Below are 14,391 nucleotides of genomic sequence, written 5' to 3'. Positions count from 1 at the left end.
GAACTGGTTATTAATCTAAAAAAGACTATGTAAGCAGTGTTTAAAAACAAGGAGAAGTCTGTATACATGGATTTAGAGGTTGATAGAACAAGGCTGGAAAAAGTACAACCTGCTAGATTCTTAGGTATTCTTGTGGATAATGAACTGAAACAGAAAAAACATATTAATAATGTCTGTAAGAAACTGAGCTTTGTGATATTCTTAATGATGCAGCTATCACTGTATTCAGACAATGGGGGATACTCAAACAAACAAGAGACAAAATGAGTGTTCACATTACAAAACAAAAGCAATTAGGACCATTTTAAGAAGAAAGACCTCTGAAACATGCAGAAACTGTTTCAAGAAGTTAGGACCATTTTAAGAAGAAAGACCTCTGAAATGTGCAGAAACTGTTTTAAGAAGTTAGGTATCTTAACTTTTTCATTGTTGTATATATACAAAACAATAATGTACACCACAAAAGGTAGTGAGAACTGGATTACAAATGTTAGTGTACACACCCACAATACAAGAAGGAAGAATGAAATACAGAACATACCCCACCAGCTGGCGATGCTAGAAAAAAGGACCCCAGTACTCTGGTATCAGACTACTAAGAAGTCTGCCTAAAAACCTGCAAGATAGTGTACTTGACAATGACTTTCCAAAGAAACTTAAAGACTATCTCATTGAAAAAGAGTTTTACAGTGTTGCAGATTACTTATGCCATTAAATTTGTATATATTGTTATTTATTATCAATGATGTAAAAATTTAAGATAAAGGGGTAGAAAAATAAGTGATAATGAATGTTACTACATTGACATGTCCTAGATTACATGTACATTTACTGTACACAGTGTAATCTTACACAATCAAATAAAATTCAATTCAATTCAAACAATAGTTTTGACAAACCTGTTAATTATTTTGGAATTAATTAAGGGTAATTATTTTGGAATTAATAGAGCCTAATAAATACTTTGGAAATCCTAGTAGTACTTCTTCCGAATTAGTACAGAATTTGTATTTCTTTATAAGTCAACAATAGAATCCAAGTGACAAAACAATAACTGATTTCACCCTGTAATGATGCAAAGGATATTAACTAGGAATGGTCAAAATAAATTAGGAAATTAATATCATACACAAAACTAAGCACAAAGCTAGACCTGGTGCTACATTCCTTAGGACTGAGGGCCAACCTTTCTTTTTTAAGGAAATACAAGTTATACTCATTCATGTTAATAGTAATTGGAAAAAAAAACAAAAATAAAATGAATTTAAGGAGGCAGATGGCAAAACAAGAGAGGAAGTAAAGAGATCCCAGCTTGCTTAATCACAACTTGTCAAATATGTATTGGCAGGAAGTTGTAATCTTACCCTCCCACATATCACCATTAAATTTCTCTTAGTTTCTTCATTATTTTCAAAAGCTTCAAGAGGCGTTAAGATATAAAAAACAACAACCTTTTTACTTATCTTCATTTTCTCTTCTTGTTGGCTCCAAGTCTTGCATCTAGGGGTACATTCTTGCGGCTGAAATTTTGATTTAACGCTGTGGATTTCTGAAGACTAAATAACTGATGGAGAGTTGCCTGTATATTTCTTGAATTTTATTCACTGTCACGTTATTAAATATCGCACCGTTTTTACAATTTCCACTTACTATTCCAAATTACATTGTTAGTGCCTATCATATAAACACATCTGTCTTCATCAGAGGCATGGCCGCCATTTCTACATTCTGCAGTACTCACAATATTCCAAAGAGTTCACAAAGGAACAGAGTTTATTGTATTGTATTGTATTCTATATTTATTGGTCCTGTGAATCATACACTGTACAGGGGTACATAATGATATAGGACAAGTCAAATAATTTGCAATAAAGTTTAACAGAAAAACTGTTGTATGGTATTTCAGTATATAGCATTATAACTCTAACATATGGGAATAACATTTCACAAATACACAAATAAATTTTACACGCACACATTTCATACTTTCAGCCTTGATTATACAGACACACACATATATGTGATAGACCACATATAATACACAGATAAATCTACATGTACACATTTCTTATTTTGGCCTTAATTGTATAAACTATTAAAATTTTTCACATATTTTCATTGTAGATAAAAATTCATCAACACTATAGTAGCAATTCTGTAGTAAGTAGTCACTCACTGCAGTTTTGAATTTATGCATGCCAGTTATTGCCTTAATTTTTTTAGGTAGTTTGTTATACAGTTTTTTTTCCTGCTTGCAAGGGTCCTTTTTGTTTTAGTGTTGTATGTGAAAACTGCATATGGAAATCTTGATTATTCCTTCTGTAGTATGAATGGATATTTTGGTTTTTTGGAGAAATCTTGCTATTTTCATCTACGATTTTCCTTATAAACATTATTGTTTCTGGGATATATAGTCATGGTAATGGAAGAATATGAAGCTTTTTAAATGGGGGGTTTGCATGAAGATCGAGGTCCTGAGCCTTCCATGGCTCTTATAATTCTTTTTTGTGCAATAAAACAGCTTTTTCTGGGTGGTGAATTTCCCCAGCAAATTAAACCATATCTTAGTAGTGATTCTGCTTGGGCATAGTACACATTTTTTATGGCTTGCATTGATGTACATCCAGAAAGAATTTTTATACTATAACAAATGGTATTTAATTTACTACATAGGTGTTGTGTGAGTTTCTGCCATCTTAGGTCATCTTGGATCCAAATTCCCAAAAATTTGGTGCTATTTACAATTTCAAGTCTTTTGCCTAACAGTTCTATGGTTGCAGTTAAAGGCTGTTTATTCTACACTGTGTGTAGATGCATAGTGTTTGTTTTATGTGTGTTTATTATTAGGTTATTGTGAAACATTCTAATACATGTGAAGTGCTCTTTTTTATTTCATTTTAGAGCTCTTCTGGAGTCTTTCCTTTGATAAGTATATTTGTATCATTGGCATATTTAATGTACTTATAGTTAGGGCTGGATGGTTCCAGGTCATTTACCAATAGCAAGAACAAGATTGGTCCCAGTACGGAACCTTGCAGCACACCATATGTAACACACTGCTTTGCCTTCTTTGTACAAGACTTCAGCTATTTGGTGTCTGTTTTGTAGATATGACTTTACCCACTCATAGGCTGGGCCTCTGACACCAACATTTCCTAGCTTTCTAAGCAATAGACCATGGTTAACAATGCGAAATGCTTTTGAAAGATCTAGGAATATTGCTGCTATGCATTCTTTTTTATCTAATGCATTTAAAGCTTCATTTAAGAAATCAATAATAGCTGTCTCAGTGGATTTACATTTTTGGAAACCACGCTGTGTAGCTGAGAAGAGTTTATTTTTTCAATGAAATCTACAAGTCTTTTATAAAAGATTTTTTTAATTATTTTAGAAAAAACGGATAGTAGAGAGACTGGCCTATAATTTGTTATATCTGTTTTCTCACCCTTTTTGTACGATGGCTTCACTTTAGCTATTTTTTACCTTTCTGGGAAGATTCCCTGAGAAAGTGAACTATTGCATATGTCTACCATGGGCCTAACTACCAAGGGTGCACATTTTTTACTGATATGGTCTGGTATGTTGTCAGTACCAGAGGAAAATTTTGATTTTAGCTCCCCTATTGTTTTTAGCATTTCCTGTTCATCTGTTGGGTATAGGAAGAGAGGCTTGTTACTAGGGATAGTTTTAATCTGATTTGCAGTGACAGCATATTGAAAGTTTTGCGTCACCAGAATCTCAGCTGCCTCAGAGAAATATGAGTTAAAATTATTTGCAATCTGCTGGGGATCAGATATTACAGAAATGTTTTCGTTCAGTTTGATATTATGGTATTCTCTCCATTTTACTCCTTTTTCATGCCTTACAATGTCCCATATGGCTTTCATTTTATTTTGTGCATTTGCTATGAAGGAACTATTTGCATTCTTTATGCTTCTTTTATAACTTAAGTTAAAATCTTTTTGTAATTCTTAAAATAGGAATCAAATTCTGGGGATGTGGTGTGTTGTCTAGATATTTTATGAAGTAATCTCTTTTTCTGCACAGATATTTGTATCCCTGTTGTGACCCATTTTATTTTCAGATCCTTTTTTGTGACTGTCTTTTTATGGAGTGGAAGGCAAAGTTCAAAATAATAGCTAAAACTATTTAGGAATTTGTTGAACTTATCATTTGTACTTTTACATTCATAGATGTCTTCCCAACAAAAGGAGAATCTTTGCTAAAATATGTCATTATTTTGCAAATGAGCCCAGAAATAAATTTAATAATTATCATCAGATTGTGCAATTAATAATAGGAATTTTAAGTATACCAGAAATTTCATAATCTCAAATATTTCTAATGAAGAATAATTTTAACTGTAAGTACAGCGTACTAACAAACTGATTTCTTATTACATATTTTAGGCCAAAACATAACACAATGTATACAAAATCAAATGAAGTTCATTCAGTTAAACAGCTGAAATAATCTTCACCTATACAAGAATCAATAGTATAAATGGTATCAGTTATTTCTATAAAAAAAGGTAATGTCAGAGGAGGGTGGCCCATTACAAAGTGATTATTCAATATTTTGTAAGAGGAGCACGAACAGTTTCAGTCTCACACAAGAGAGGAATGTGTTGAGCACCCACTTTCTGTCCTGTTACCTCTTTCACCACTGACCATATAATTTTAGTGAAGTTCTGAGAGTTTTCTGTCCTCTTGCTGCAGTACATTGTTTTAGCCTTTTTGGTGACATTCCTCAGTGGTTTTGCATATTGTCTTTAGAAAAATTCTGTTACTGGGAAATGACTGTCCTTCATATTATGATCCCCCCCCCCCCCCCCCCCACACACACAGTGTTCCCATACATGATGTTCTAGTGCGACTAGCTATCAAGTTTGCTTGTTTATTAGTCCTGCATATGTGCCTGCATCTTTTTAACCAGAAAGAGCTATTAATATAAGTGATGTAGTTTTGAAGAAATGCATTATATTTGCCATTCAAGTTATCCGTATTTTAGACTTCATGCAATTAGAAGACATAATTTCACCACTGGCTGTAGAAAGTATTTATTTTCACAACTGAAATTTCACCTTTAGGGCCATTATCAAATGATGGGCTGCAAATGACTGTGCTTCAGCACATGTCAAACTTCACAAATTCTCCAACATGTACATATTGTCCTTTCACATCTGAACCTTATAACAATATTAATGTCCTTAACAGAAATACCAAAAAAACACTGTTGCTACACATTCAGCAGTTTGTTGGGATTTTTGTTAAAAGGCCCAGGTATGATCAGGACAAGTCCACATGTTAGACAAATTACCAAAACCATTAGTGAACAATAAAGTTTGTTTACAAGGGATTCTGGCTAAAGTAATTGTTACAGATCACCTCTTGCCACCTAAGATGATTAAATTAAAGGATATTATGTGTTGCCAGTATACACTCTCTGTCTGTGCCTTTCTTTGGGTTCATTGTGTAAACACCAGAAACCAAATGAACAAGGAGAAAGGATCGAGAAAAAGAGAGGATATGGAAGAACTAGAAATAAGCCTGGATGATCTGCAAAACAAAACAGAAAACCTCAAGAAACTGAAAAATAAGAAAATAAGATTTAAACCAAAAACAGGCAAATGACACACAGTAAAAAGAATATTTATTGGTAAGGGAAGATGTAAAAGATCACAACAAATGAAAAGATATTGGCAATTTTGAAGGAACAAAAGGTGCACTTACCAAAAAAGATGAGCAGCAAATTGTTGACCAAAGTTGTCCGTTGAGGTCATGCATAATTAAATGCCCACACAGATGTGCACTTCACGTAGTTTCTACATCAAAGAAACCACAAACTGTGTTAAAGCCAATTAGTACAATACTCTTAGTAGCAATATCAAACAGACCCTGCTTGAAAAAGATGTGTAAAATGCCACATTTAATCAAAATAAAAAGAATGTTCTGAACAGCAAACAGCAGCTGATTACATCACATTGTACCTGCAGATTCATAGTATTAACTCATTTTATTTATTTATACCAAGTGAGGATGGAATTTGATGGTTATAAAAGATGACCTACAACATAATATCTAAAGTGAAAATGGGTGCAAAACAAGATAGAGTAATACTCCATTTCTGTGATGGGATTACAGATGGCACACTCAAAATGTGATAAGAGAAACAATGGAAAATAATATGCATATGTAGAAAACAAAACAGATATTTATGAGTGGTAGACACCACATTTCATCAGATAAAGTGACAGATGGCACAGGAACTAAAAATCAAGATGAAAATCTAGATGCATTCTAAGATTTACTTTAACAGCTGCGTATTTAACATAGATAGTTAATAATGGAAATGATATTCTTCAACAACTCAGCTTCATCAGAAGCTGCAAGTTTATTGTTATGTGTACTCCAACCAGTCCAGGCAGTGGATACACAGAATAACATAGCTAGCAACACCTAAAGAAGATAAGTGGGCCAGATGTTGGGAAAATTGTGTATAAAATGGAATCAACAGCCTAGCTGTATGTCTAAAAATCTGACAGATTACATCACTAATATCATTACCACCTAAATAGATAATCATTAAAGTTAAATCAAGCAAAAGAAAAAGCTGGCTTTGGAAGTGAATATAGTACACCGAATCTCTTGCAAGTTTGTGGATGAAAGTCGAATGAAGCCATGAGTATGAATTAACACTTTACCTAGGATACACAGATTTTACAAAAGCTTTTGACTTGCCTCCAACAAAACTTTTACTGTTAGTGCTTGACCAACAAAGCTTTAAATCTGTTTATACATGCCATAGATTCTATTAGAATTTGTCAGGATAGTCATAAATGAAGAGGAGTTGGACTACGATCTTTAATACACACATCAAAAAAGTTTTGCATCACCCTGGTTCCCAGAACTCCTGAAGATAGACATTGACTGTGGATATTGTATCACAGACACAGTCCCTTTGTCTGTTCAGAGATGTCAGTAAACCCACGCATAGTTGTAAACAACCATGCATGAGCAGCACCTATTAGACGGCAGGGGCCTGACAGCCAATCAGCTCCAGTCATTCCACTAGGAAGGATCATGTCATTTGTAGTTCAACCATGCCTAGACAGTCAATACCATTGTTGGATGGTGTCCACATTGTTGCTCTGTGCCATGAAGGGCTCTCAAAAAGGGAAGTGTCCAGGCATCTTGGAGTGAACTAAAGTGATGTTGTTTGGACATGGAGGAATTACAGAGAGACAGGAACTGTCGATGGCATGCCTCACTCAGGCTGCTCAAAGACTACTACTGCAGTGGATGACTGATACCTACGGATTATGGCTCGGAGGAACCCTGACAACAATGCCACAATGTTGAATAATGCTTTTCGTGCAGCCACAGGATGTCATGTTATGACTCAAACAGTGCGCAATAGGCTGCATGATGTGCAACTTCACTCCCAACATCCTTGGCGAGGTCCTTCTTTGCAACCATGACACCATGCAGTGTGGTGCTGATGGGTCCAACAATGTGCCAAATGGACTGCTCAGGATTGGCATCACGCTCTCTTCACCGATGAGTGTTGCATATGCCTTCAACGAGACAGTCATCGGAGACATGTTTGGAGGCAACCTGGTCAGGCTGAATGCTTAGACACACTGTCCTGTGAGTGCATCAAGGTGGACGTTCCCTGCTGTTTTGGGGTGGCATTATGTGGGGCCAACGTATGCCGCTGGTGGTCATGGAAGGTGCCGTAACAGCTGTACAATATGTGAATGCCATCCTCCAGCTAATAGTGCAACCATATCATCAGCATATTGGTGAGGCATTCATCTTCATGGATGATAATTCACACCCACATCATGCACATCTTGTGAATGACTTCCTTCAGGATAATGAGATCGCTCGACTAGAGTGGCCAGCATATTCTCCAGACATGAGCCCTATCGAACATTCCTGGGAATGATTGAAAAGGGCTGTTTATGGATGACATGACCCACCAACCACTCTGAGGGCTACACTGAATCGCTGTTGAGGAGTGGGACAATCTGGACTAACAGTGCCTTGATGAACTTGTGGATAGTATGCCACGATGAATACAAGCATGCATCAATGCAAGAGGATGTGCTACTGGGTATTAGAGGTACCGGTGTGTACAGCAATCCAGACCACCACCTCTGAAGGTCTTGCTGTATGGTGGTACAACATGCAATGTGTGGTTTTCATGACCTATATAAAGGGCAGAAATGATGTTTATGTTGATATCTATTCCAATTTTCTGTGCAGGTTCCAGAACTCTTGGATATAAGGTGATGCAAAGCTTTTTTTGATATGTGTATTACAAAAACTATTCTCAACAGTTGTAGAGGAAGTTTTCAGATTCCGACAGTGAGAAAAAGAAGAAGCAATTTGTTGTAATGCAACATACATATAACACCTTTGTTTTGCTGAGGGACTGTAGCCTGTTGTTTGCCTCTACTGGAGATAAGCATGAGCAATCATTTGGAGAACTTAATATAGCATTTTGCAAGTAAGCCTGAAAAACAATTGTGGCACTGACACAAAAAAGGCACAAAAAATAAAGTAATTAGTTTTTTGGTGGAAAATAGTAGGGCCCATGTCAGTGGCATGGTGAACCCATTAAGTTGCTAGATTAGTAGTTTGTTTCTGCAGCTCTTCAAAAAGACAGCATTAGCACCAAATATAAAGGACTTGCACAAAGAAGCCAGTAATTCCATGTCACAGGACATAAGCCCGATCTCAAGTAACTTTCATACTTTTCATTGTCATCACACTCTCAACAGCATTTTGTTTTGGCATTGCTCTCAGAGTGATTTAGTTACTTGATTAAGAGGGTAGAATTTCAGTAAAAGTGATCTCTTTGAAAACAGTAAGTAGACACTTCTCATTGCCACAAAGTGTAACCATCTTTTTGTGGATCCCTCACAAAAAATTTGTTTTTTTTTTTAAATTTTTACATTTTGCTTTTGGCAGAATGCTCATCAGCACAAAAGTATCAATCAATGTAAATAAAATTATTTAAACTTACATTAATCTAATATAAAAGTCATGTTGAATTAATGAGCATTTTAAAAGGTGTTTAAGAAAGTAAAATGTATTCAAAGACAAATAATGTCAGTCATAAGACTTCAGCTGTTAGAATCAACCAGATAAAAACAAAAGAAAAATTATGCTCCCCTTTCTAACACTTACATATGATACCTGGCACAAAACCTTATCAGGTATTTAACACTTTTAAAGTCATCATTGAAACTAAATGGCACATCTGCCAATGAGATATAGGCTGTTCTCTCAGGGGAAAACTGTATGCACTCTTCCATAGTTTTACCTCATGAACAGCACATACTGGTGGGTCCTCTATCAGAGAGCAGTAAAAAATCCAGAGCTGATTTATAAAGCTTTTACTTCACCTACATGGCATCACAGCTTGGAGTCCTCGACTTCCATTCATTCCTTTTTTTTTTTTTTTTTTTTTTTTTTTTTTTTTTTTTTTTTTTTTTTTTTTTTAAAAATCATGCATGGTTCAATGGTAATCATTGAAACAGAAGTAATTCCAATAGTGCTGGATTTGAAAACTAAATATTCCAATTTTCTTTCTACTTTGTTTATATGTCAGACCTTATCAATTTGTTTCCATTTTTTCTTCATTAGGTAGTCATTTTTATGTATCAAATTGTAGAAATAGATAGCTTTATTTCTAATTTTCATTTAGATTAACAAACAAAAATTTTCTTATAAAGTAGCAAAACCACAATTTTTCTTTTCAAAGTGAGAAATTCATAATATGTGTTTACAAAATGAGTGCCTGACTATTGGCAGTGACAAATATTAAAGAGTTAATACCCCAATTTTATATGATAAGATAAAAATCATCCTTCTGTTATTATAATAAGCTACTGTGAAGGAGAAGTGCTATACTTGAATGCCTAATATTTAACATATTGTATGATTGTCAAAGAACATTTTATATAGAATCCTTTTATGAATTTCACCAGATGTGCAAGTACAGACCTGTTCATCACCATTCAATGAACAACATGACTATGGCAATGAAGCAAATTCTTTGTCACAAACACCATTTTGCCGAGACCCAGATGAATTGCTTAAACCATCTGAAATACTTCAGCAGAGAAGATATGGGCAACCATTCAGGGGGGCATCACCTGTGAATAGTGAAGTTGGTGGATACAAATCAGGAATATCAAAAGTTAATGAGGTAACACTTTATATTATCCTAACTCATTTTTTCTTTTTTTAATAATGTAGAACAGATATGTTTATCATTTATTGAAAATAAAAACTCCTTGTCTTTTATTTTTCAAGAAACCAAACAGAGGCATCATGTTTGATCAGCCCAGACCATACCAAAAGACAATCACAACTCCAAAAAGATTTGCACCAAAGCCACCATCTCCAACATTCAGTCAGTCCTCTTATAATGATAATGAGGCACCTTCATATGATGCTGAGAACAACATTTTGTCAAGCCAAAGTTGGAACCAAACTTCAAGTTCTCCTACAAATGAAAGGTATTAATGAATATATGTAATTTTTTTCTATATTACTATGATAACTGATATTCTGCAGTGCTAGAAAAAAGTTCTTAGCTATTATCAAGAATGTAAATAGAATTACATGACTCCTATAAGTCTTGGTATTCCACATGTATCCATGCCATCTTTTGAAGAATGTGAGACAAGCACCTATTTTACAGTATACTGTGTTTTATATTATAGTATAAAAGTTGTCTCTATACACAACTTGCTTGAACACAGGGCTATTCATTAAGATTTTCTCCAAAGGGTAATACATTATTTTGCTATTGTCTTCAGTCTGAACTCTGGTATGACACAACTCTCCATGCTAGTCTAGACTGCAAGCCTCTTCCTGTCTACAGTGCTCAGAGCCATTAGAACCATTTTTCTTCATGTCTACATTAATACCCCAACCTACATCCAACTGAACTTGCTTACTCTATTCATGCTTTGGTCTCCCTCTACAGTTTTTATCCCCCATATTTCCTTCATTACCAAACTGACACTACCTTGATGCCTCAGTATTTGTCCAATCAACTGATCACTTCTTTTAGTCAAGTTGCACCATAAACTTCTTTTCTCCTCAATTCAGTTCAACAACTCCCATTAATTACTTGATTTTCCCCCTAATCTTTAGCAATTTTTTTGTAGCATCACATTTCAAAAGCGTCTATTCTCTTCTTGTCTGAACTGTTTATTGTCCATGTTTCACTTCAGTGCAGGGCTATGCTACACACATATACCTTCAGCAAAGACTTTATAATGTTTGAATTTATGTTATGTGTATCAACCACATCCCATTACATATCTTTTACTTTTTTGTTGTTCTTCTTGTAAAGTATGATAAAATTATTATTTGTGCAAAATTCTACCAGGCTGCTTCTTTTTCATTTCTTTTCCCCAGTTCATGTTCTTTCTCTTCCTTTTTCTACTATCAAATTCCAGGCCCCCATCACAATCAAATTTTCTTTTCCCTTAACTACCTGAATAATGTCTTTTATCTCATCATACGTTGGCAGCTGGTGAGTTTTCCTGGTATTATGGCTGTGGCCCATGAAACTATTTGATTCCTAATGTTTCATCCAGAGCTGTGCTGGAGATCTTCAGAGGCGCTCCTGGTTCCACTGAGACAGCAAGACTCAGAGGAACTAGGGGCATCTCTGAGGATGTCCAGTGCAGCTCTGGACAAAATGTTAGGAGCGGAAAAGTTTCATGGGCCACAGCCATACAACCCAAAAGATTCACCAGCAGCTAAGATATCTGCTCATGTAAGCCTTCATTGTATGATCATCATGCATTCTTCCAATCATTTCATCAGCTGTGGAGTCAGTCAGTATTTAAACTTGTGCTAACATGGTGAAGTTTGGCTTCATGTCTAACTTAGCTATGATAATGCACCCACTATACTTTTCATGGTAGCTTACCCGCATTACCCCTATTTGATTTTGTATTTATTGTCTTGTGCTCACCTGATCAGAAGTCTTGTTCTTCTTGCCACTCCACTTTGCTAATTCCCACTAAATCTAACTTAAACCTATCAGTTTCCCGTTCTAAATTCCCCACCTCCCTACCTAATTAAGGGATCTAACATTCCATGCTTTGATCTGCAGAATTCCAGTTTTGTTTCTCCTGATAACAACATCCTCCTGAGTAGTCCCTGCCTGGAGATCCCAATGGGATCCATTTTATACCCAGAACATTTTACCCAAGAGGATGTCACAGTAGAGCTGTATGCCCTTGGAAAAATAACAGTTTTAGTATGCCCCCATTTTGGCTGCACCTACAGCATATTTATGTGTATCACTGAGGCATGTAAACCATCCCACCTTAGCAAGTTCTATGACTCATTGGGCATGGGGTAGGGGAGGAATATATCTTTTCTTTTTGCTCAGTAAATATAAATTAATTATTTTTACTTTTTTATAGTTTTCTTGACAAAATAACTTAATGTAGCTATTAAACATAAATCATCATTTTACAGCTAAAAGTGAGTTTCTCAGTCTCTAACAGCAATTTTAATTACAGTTCATAATAAAGTCATACTGATAAAATGCATCTTTGGTTAAGGCAATTCTTAAATAACAGTCATTTCTTTGGTTCTAGCATACAAATATTTCTTTAAAAAACAGCCTGCAGAAAATTAAAAACTGACTTGGAAATTAATTTTTGTTGCACTTGTAACTATTTCTTATATTTGTTACTTTCAGTGACCCATTGGCTTCACTGAGAATTTAAATATTTTATTGTATAAAGTTATAAGTCAAACTTTGAAGCTGCGCTGTTATTATGAAATGAAAATACTACAGTAAAATTGGAAGGTCTCCTCATAAAAAAGAATACATTTGCTTCTAACTGGACTATCCTTTTCAAGCCATAGTAGAGCAGATAAAATCTCTGAACAATCACTATAAAGGTCCATGTTTCTGGCATCCTCCCTTCTATCAGCTACAAGCCTCTAGTTTAAAACTGCTGGCTTGACACAAACTGAATCTTAAAATCATCCTGAATTTATTGCATGGACTACAATTCTGTGTCTGCTCCCGGAGTTCTGCAGTGTAAGTGGACCATTAAACTGAGGTGATAAAAGTCATGGGACAGCAAAACGCATACATACAGGTGGTGGTAGTATCACATACACAAGATATAAAAGGGCAGTGCACTAGAGGAGCTGTCATTTATACTCAGGCGATAAAGGTTTCCAATTTAGTTATGGCCACACTACAGGAACTAACAGCCTTTGAATGGGGGATAGTGGTTGGAACTAGGCACATGAGACATTCCATTTTGGAAATTGTTAGGGAATTTAATATTCCAAAATCCACTGTGTAAAAGGTGTGCTGATAATACGAAATTCAGGCATTACCTCTCACCGTGGAGAACACAGTGTCTGACATTCTTCACTTAATGACTAAGAGCAATGGTGTTTGCGTAGAATTGTCAGTGGTAACAGACAAGCAGCATTACATGAAATAACAGCAGAAATCAATGTGGGGCATATGACAAATGTATTCATTAAGACAGTGTGGCAAAATTTGGCATTAATGGGATATGTCAGCAGACGACTGACACAAGTGCCTTTGCCAGCAGCGTGACATCACCTGTAGTGCCTCTCCTGAGCTCATGACCATATCAGTTGCACCCTAGATGACTGGAAAACATGACCTGGTCAGATGAGTACGGATTTCATTTGGTAAGAACTGATGATAGGGTTTGAATATGTTGCAGACCTATCACAAAGCCGCAGACCAAAGATGTCAACAAGGCACTGGGTGATCTGGTGGTGGTTCCATAATGGTGTGACTATGTTTACGTGGGATGAACTGATCATGGAGGAAATGGTTGTGTTCAGCTACTTGGAGACCATTTGCATGCATTCATGGACTTAATGTTCTCAAACAATGATGGAATTTTTATGGATAACAGTGCACCATTTCACCAGGCCACAATCATTCATGGGTGGTTTGAAGAACATTCTGGACAATTTGAGTGAATAATTTGGCCACCTGGATCATCCAGCATGACTCCCACTGAACATTTATGGGATAAAACTGAGAGACCAATTCATGCACAAAATCCTGCACCAACAATACTTTCACAGTTATGGACAGCTATAGAGGCAGGATGGCTCAATATTTCTGCAGGGGACTTCCAGTGACTTGTTGAGCCACATCCAATTGCTGCACTGTGCCAGGAAAAAGGAGGCATAACATTATATTAGGAATAATCCTATGACTTTTGACACCTCAGTGTAAATTGTACATATTACTGGTCAAATGCACTGCTTGTTACAATCATGTAACAATCTTAAATAGTTCCCATTTGCTACCTCATTTTAAAATCCTTTTCCCTTT

The 14,391-nt window shown here is 35.7% G+C and overlaps 1 protein-coding gene across 2 annotated transcripts in view; it reads left to right on the top strand.

Annotated features, from left to right (window-relative positions):
- The window catches only part of LOC126456986 (neither inactivation nor afterpotential protein C), a 390,163-nt gene that overhangs the window by 342,704 nt on the left and 33,068 nt on the right, over positions 1-14,391 (top strand). For both annotated transcript variants that reach the window (XM_050092949.1, XM_050092948.1), the window contains exons 25-26: positions 10,001-10,221; positions 10,329-10,534. In XM_050092949.1, the coding sequence (XP_049948906.1) occupies positions 10,001-10,221; positions 10,329-10,534 (427 nt within the window). The remainder of the gene's footprint in view (positions 1-10,000; positions 10,222-10,328; positions 10,535-14,391) is intronic.

Source organism: Schistocerca serialis, chromosome 2 (genome assembly GCF_023864345.2).
Source record: "Schistocerca serialis cubense isolate TAMUIC-IGC-003099 chromosome 2, iqSchSeri2.2, whole genome shotgun sequence".
Lineage (NCBI taxonomy): Eukaryota > Metazoa > Arthropoda > Insecta > Orthoptera > Acrididae > Schistocerca > Schistocerca serialis.
This window is presented reverse-complemented; position numbering and strand designations above follow the sequence as displayed.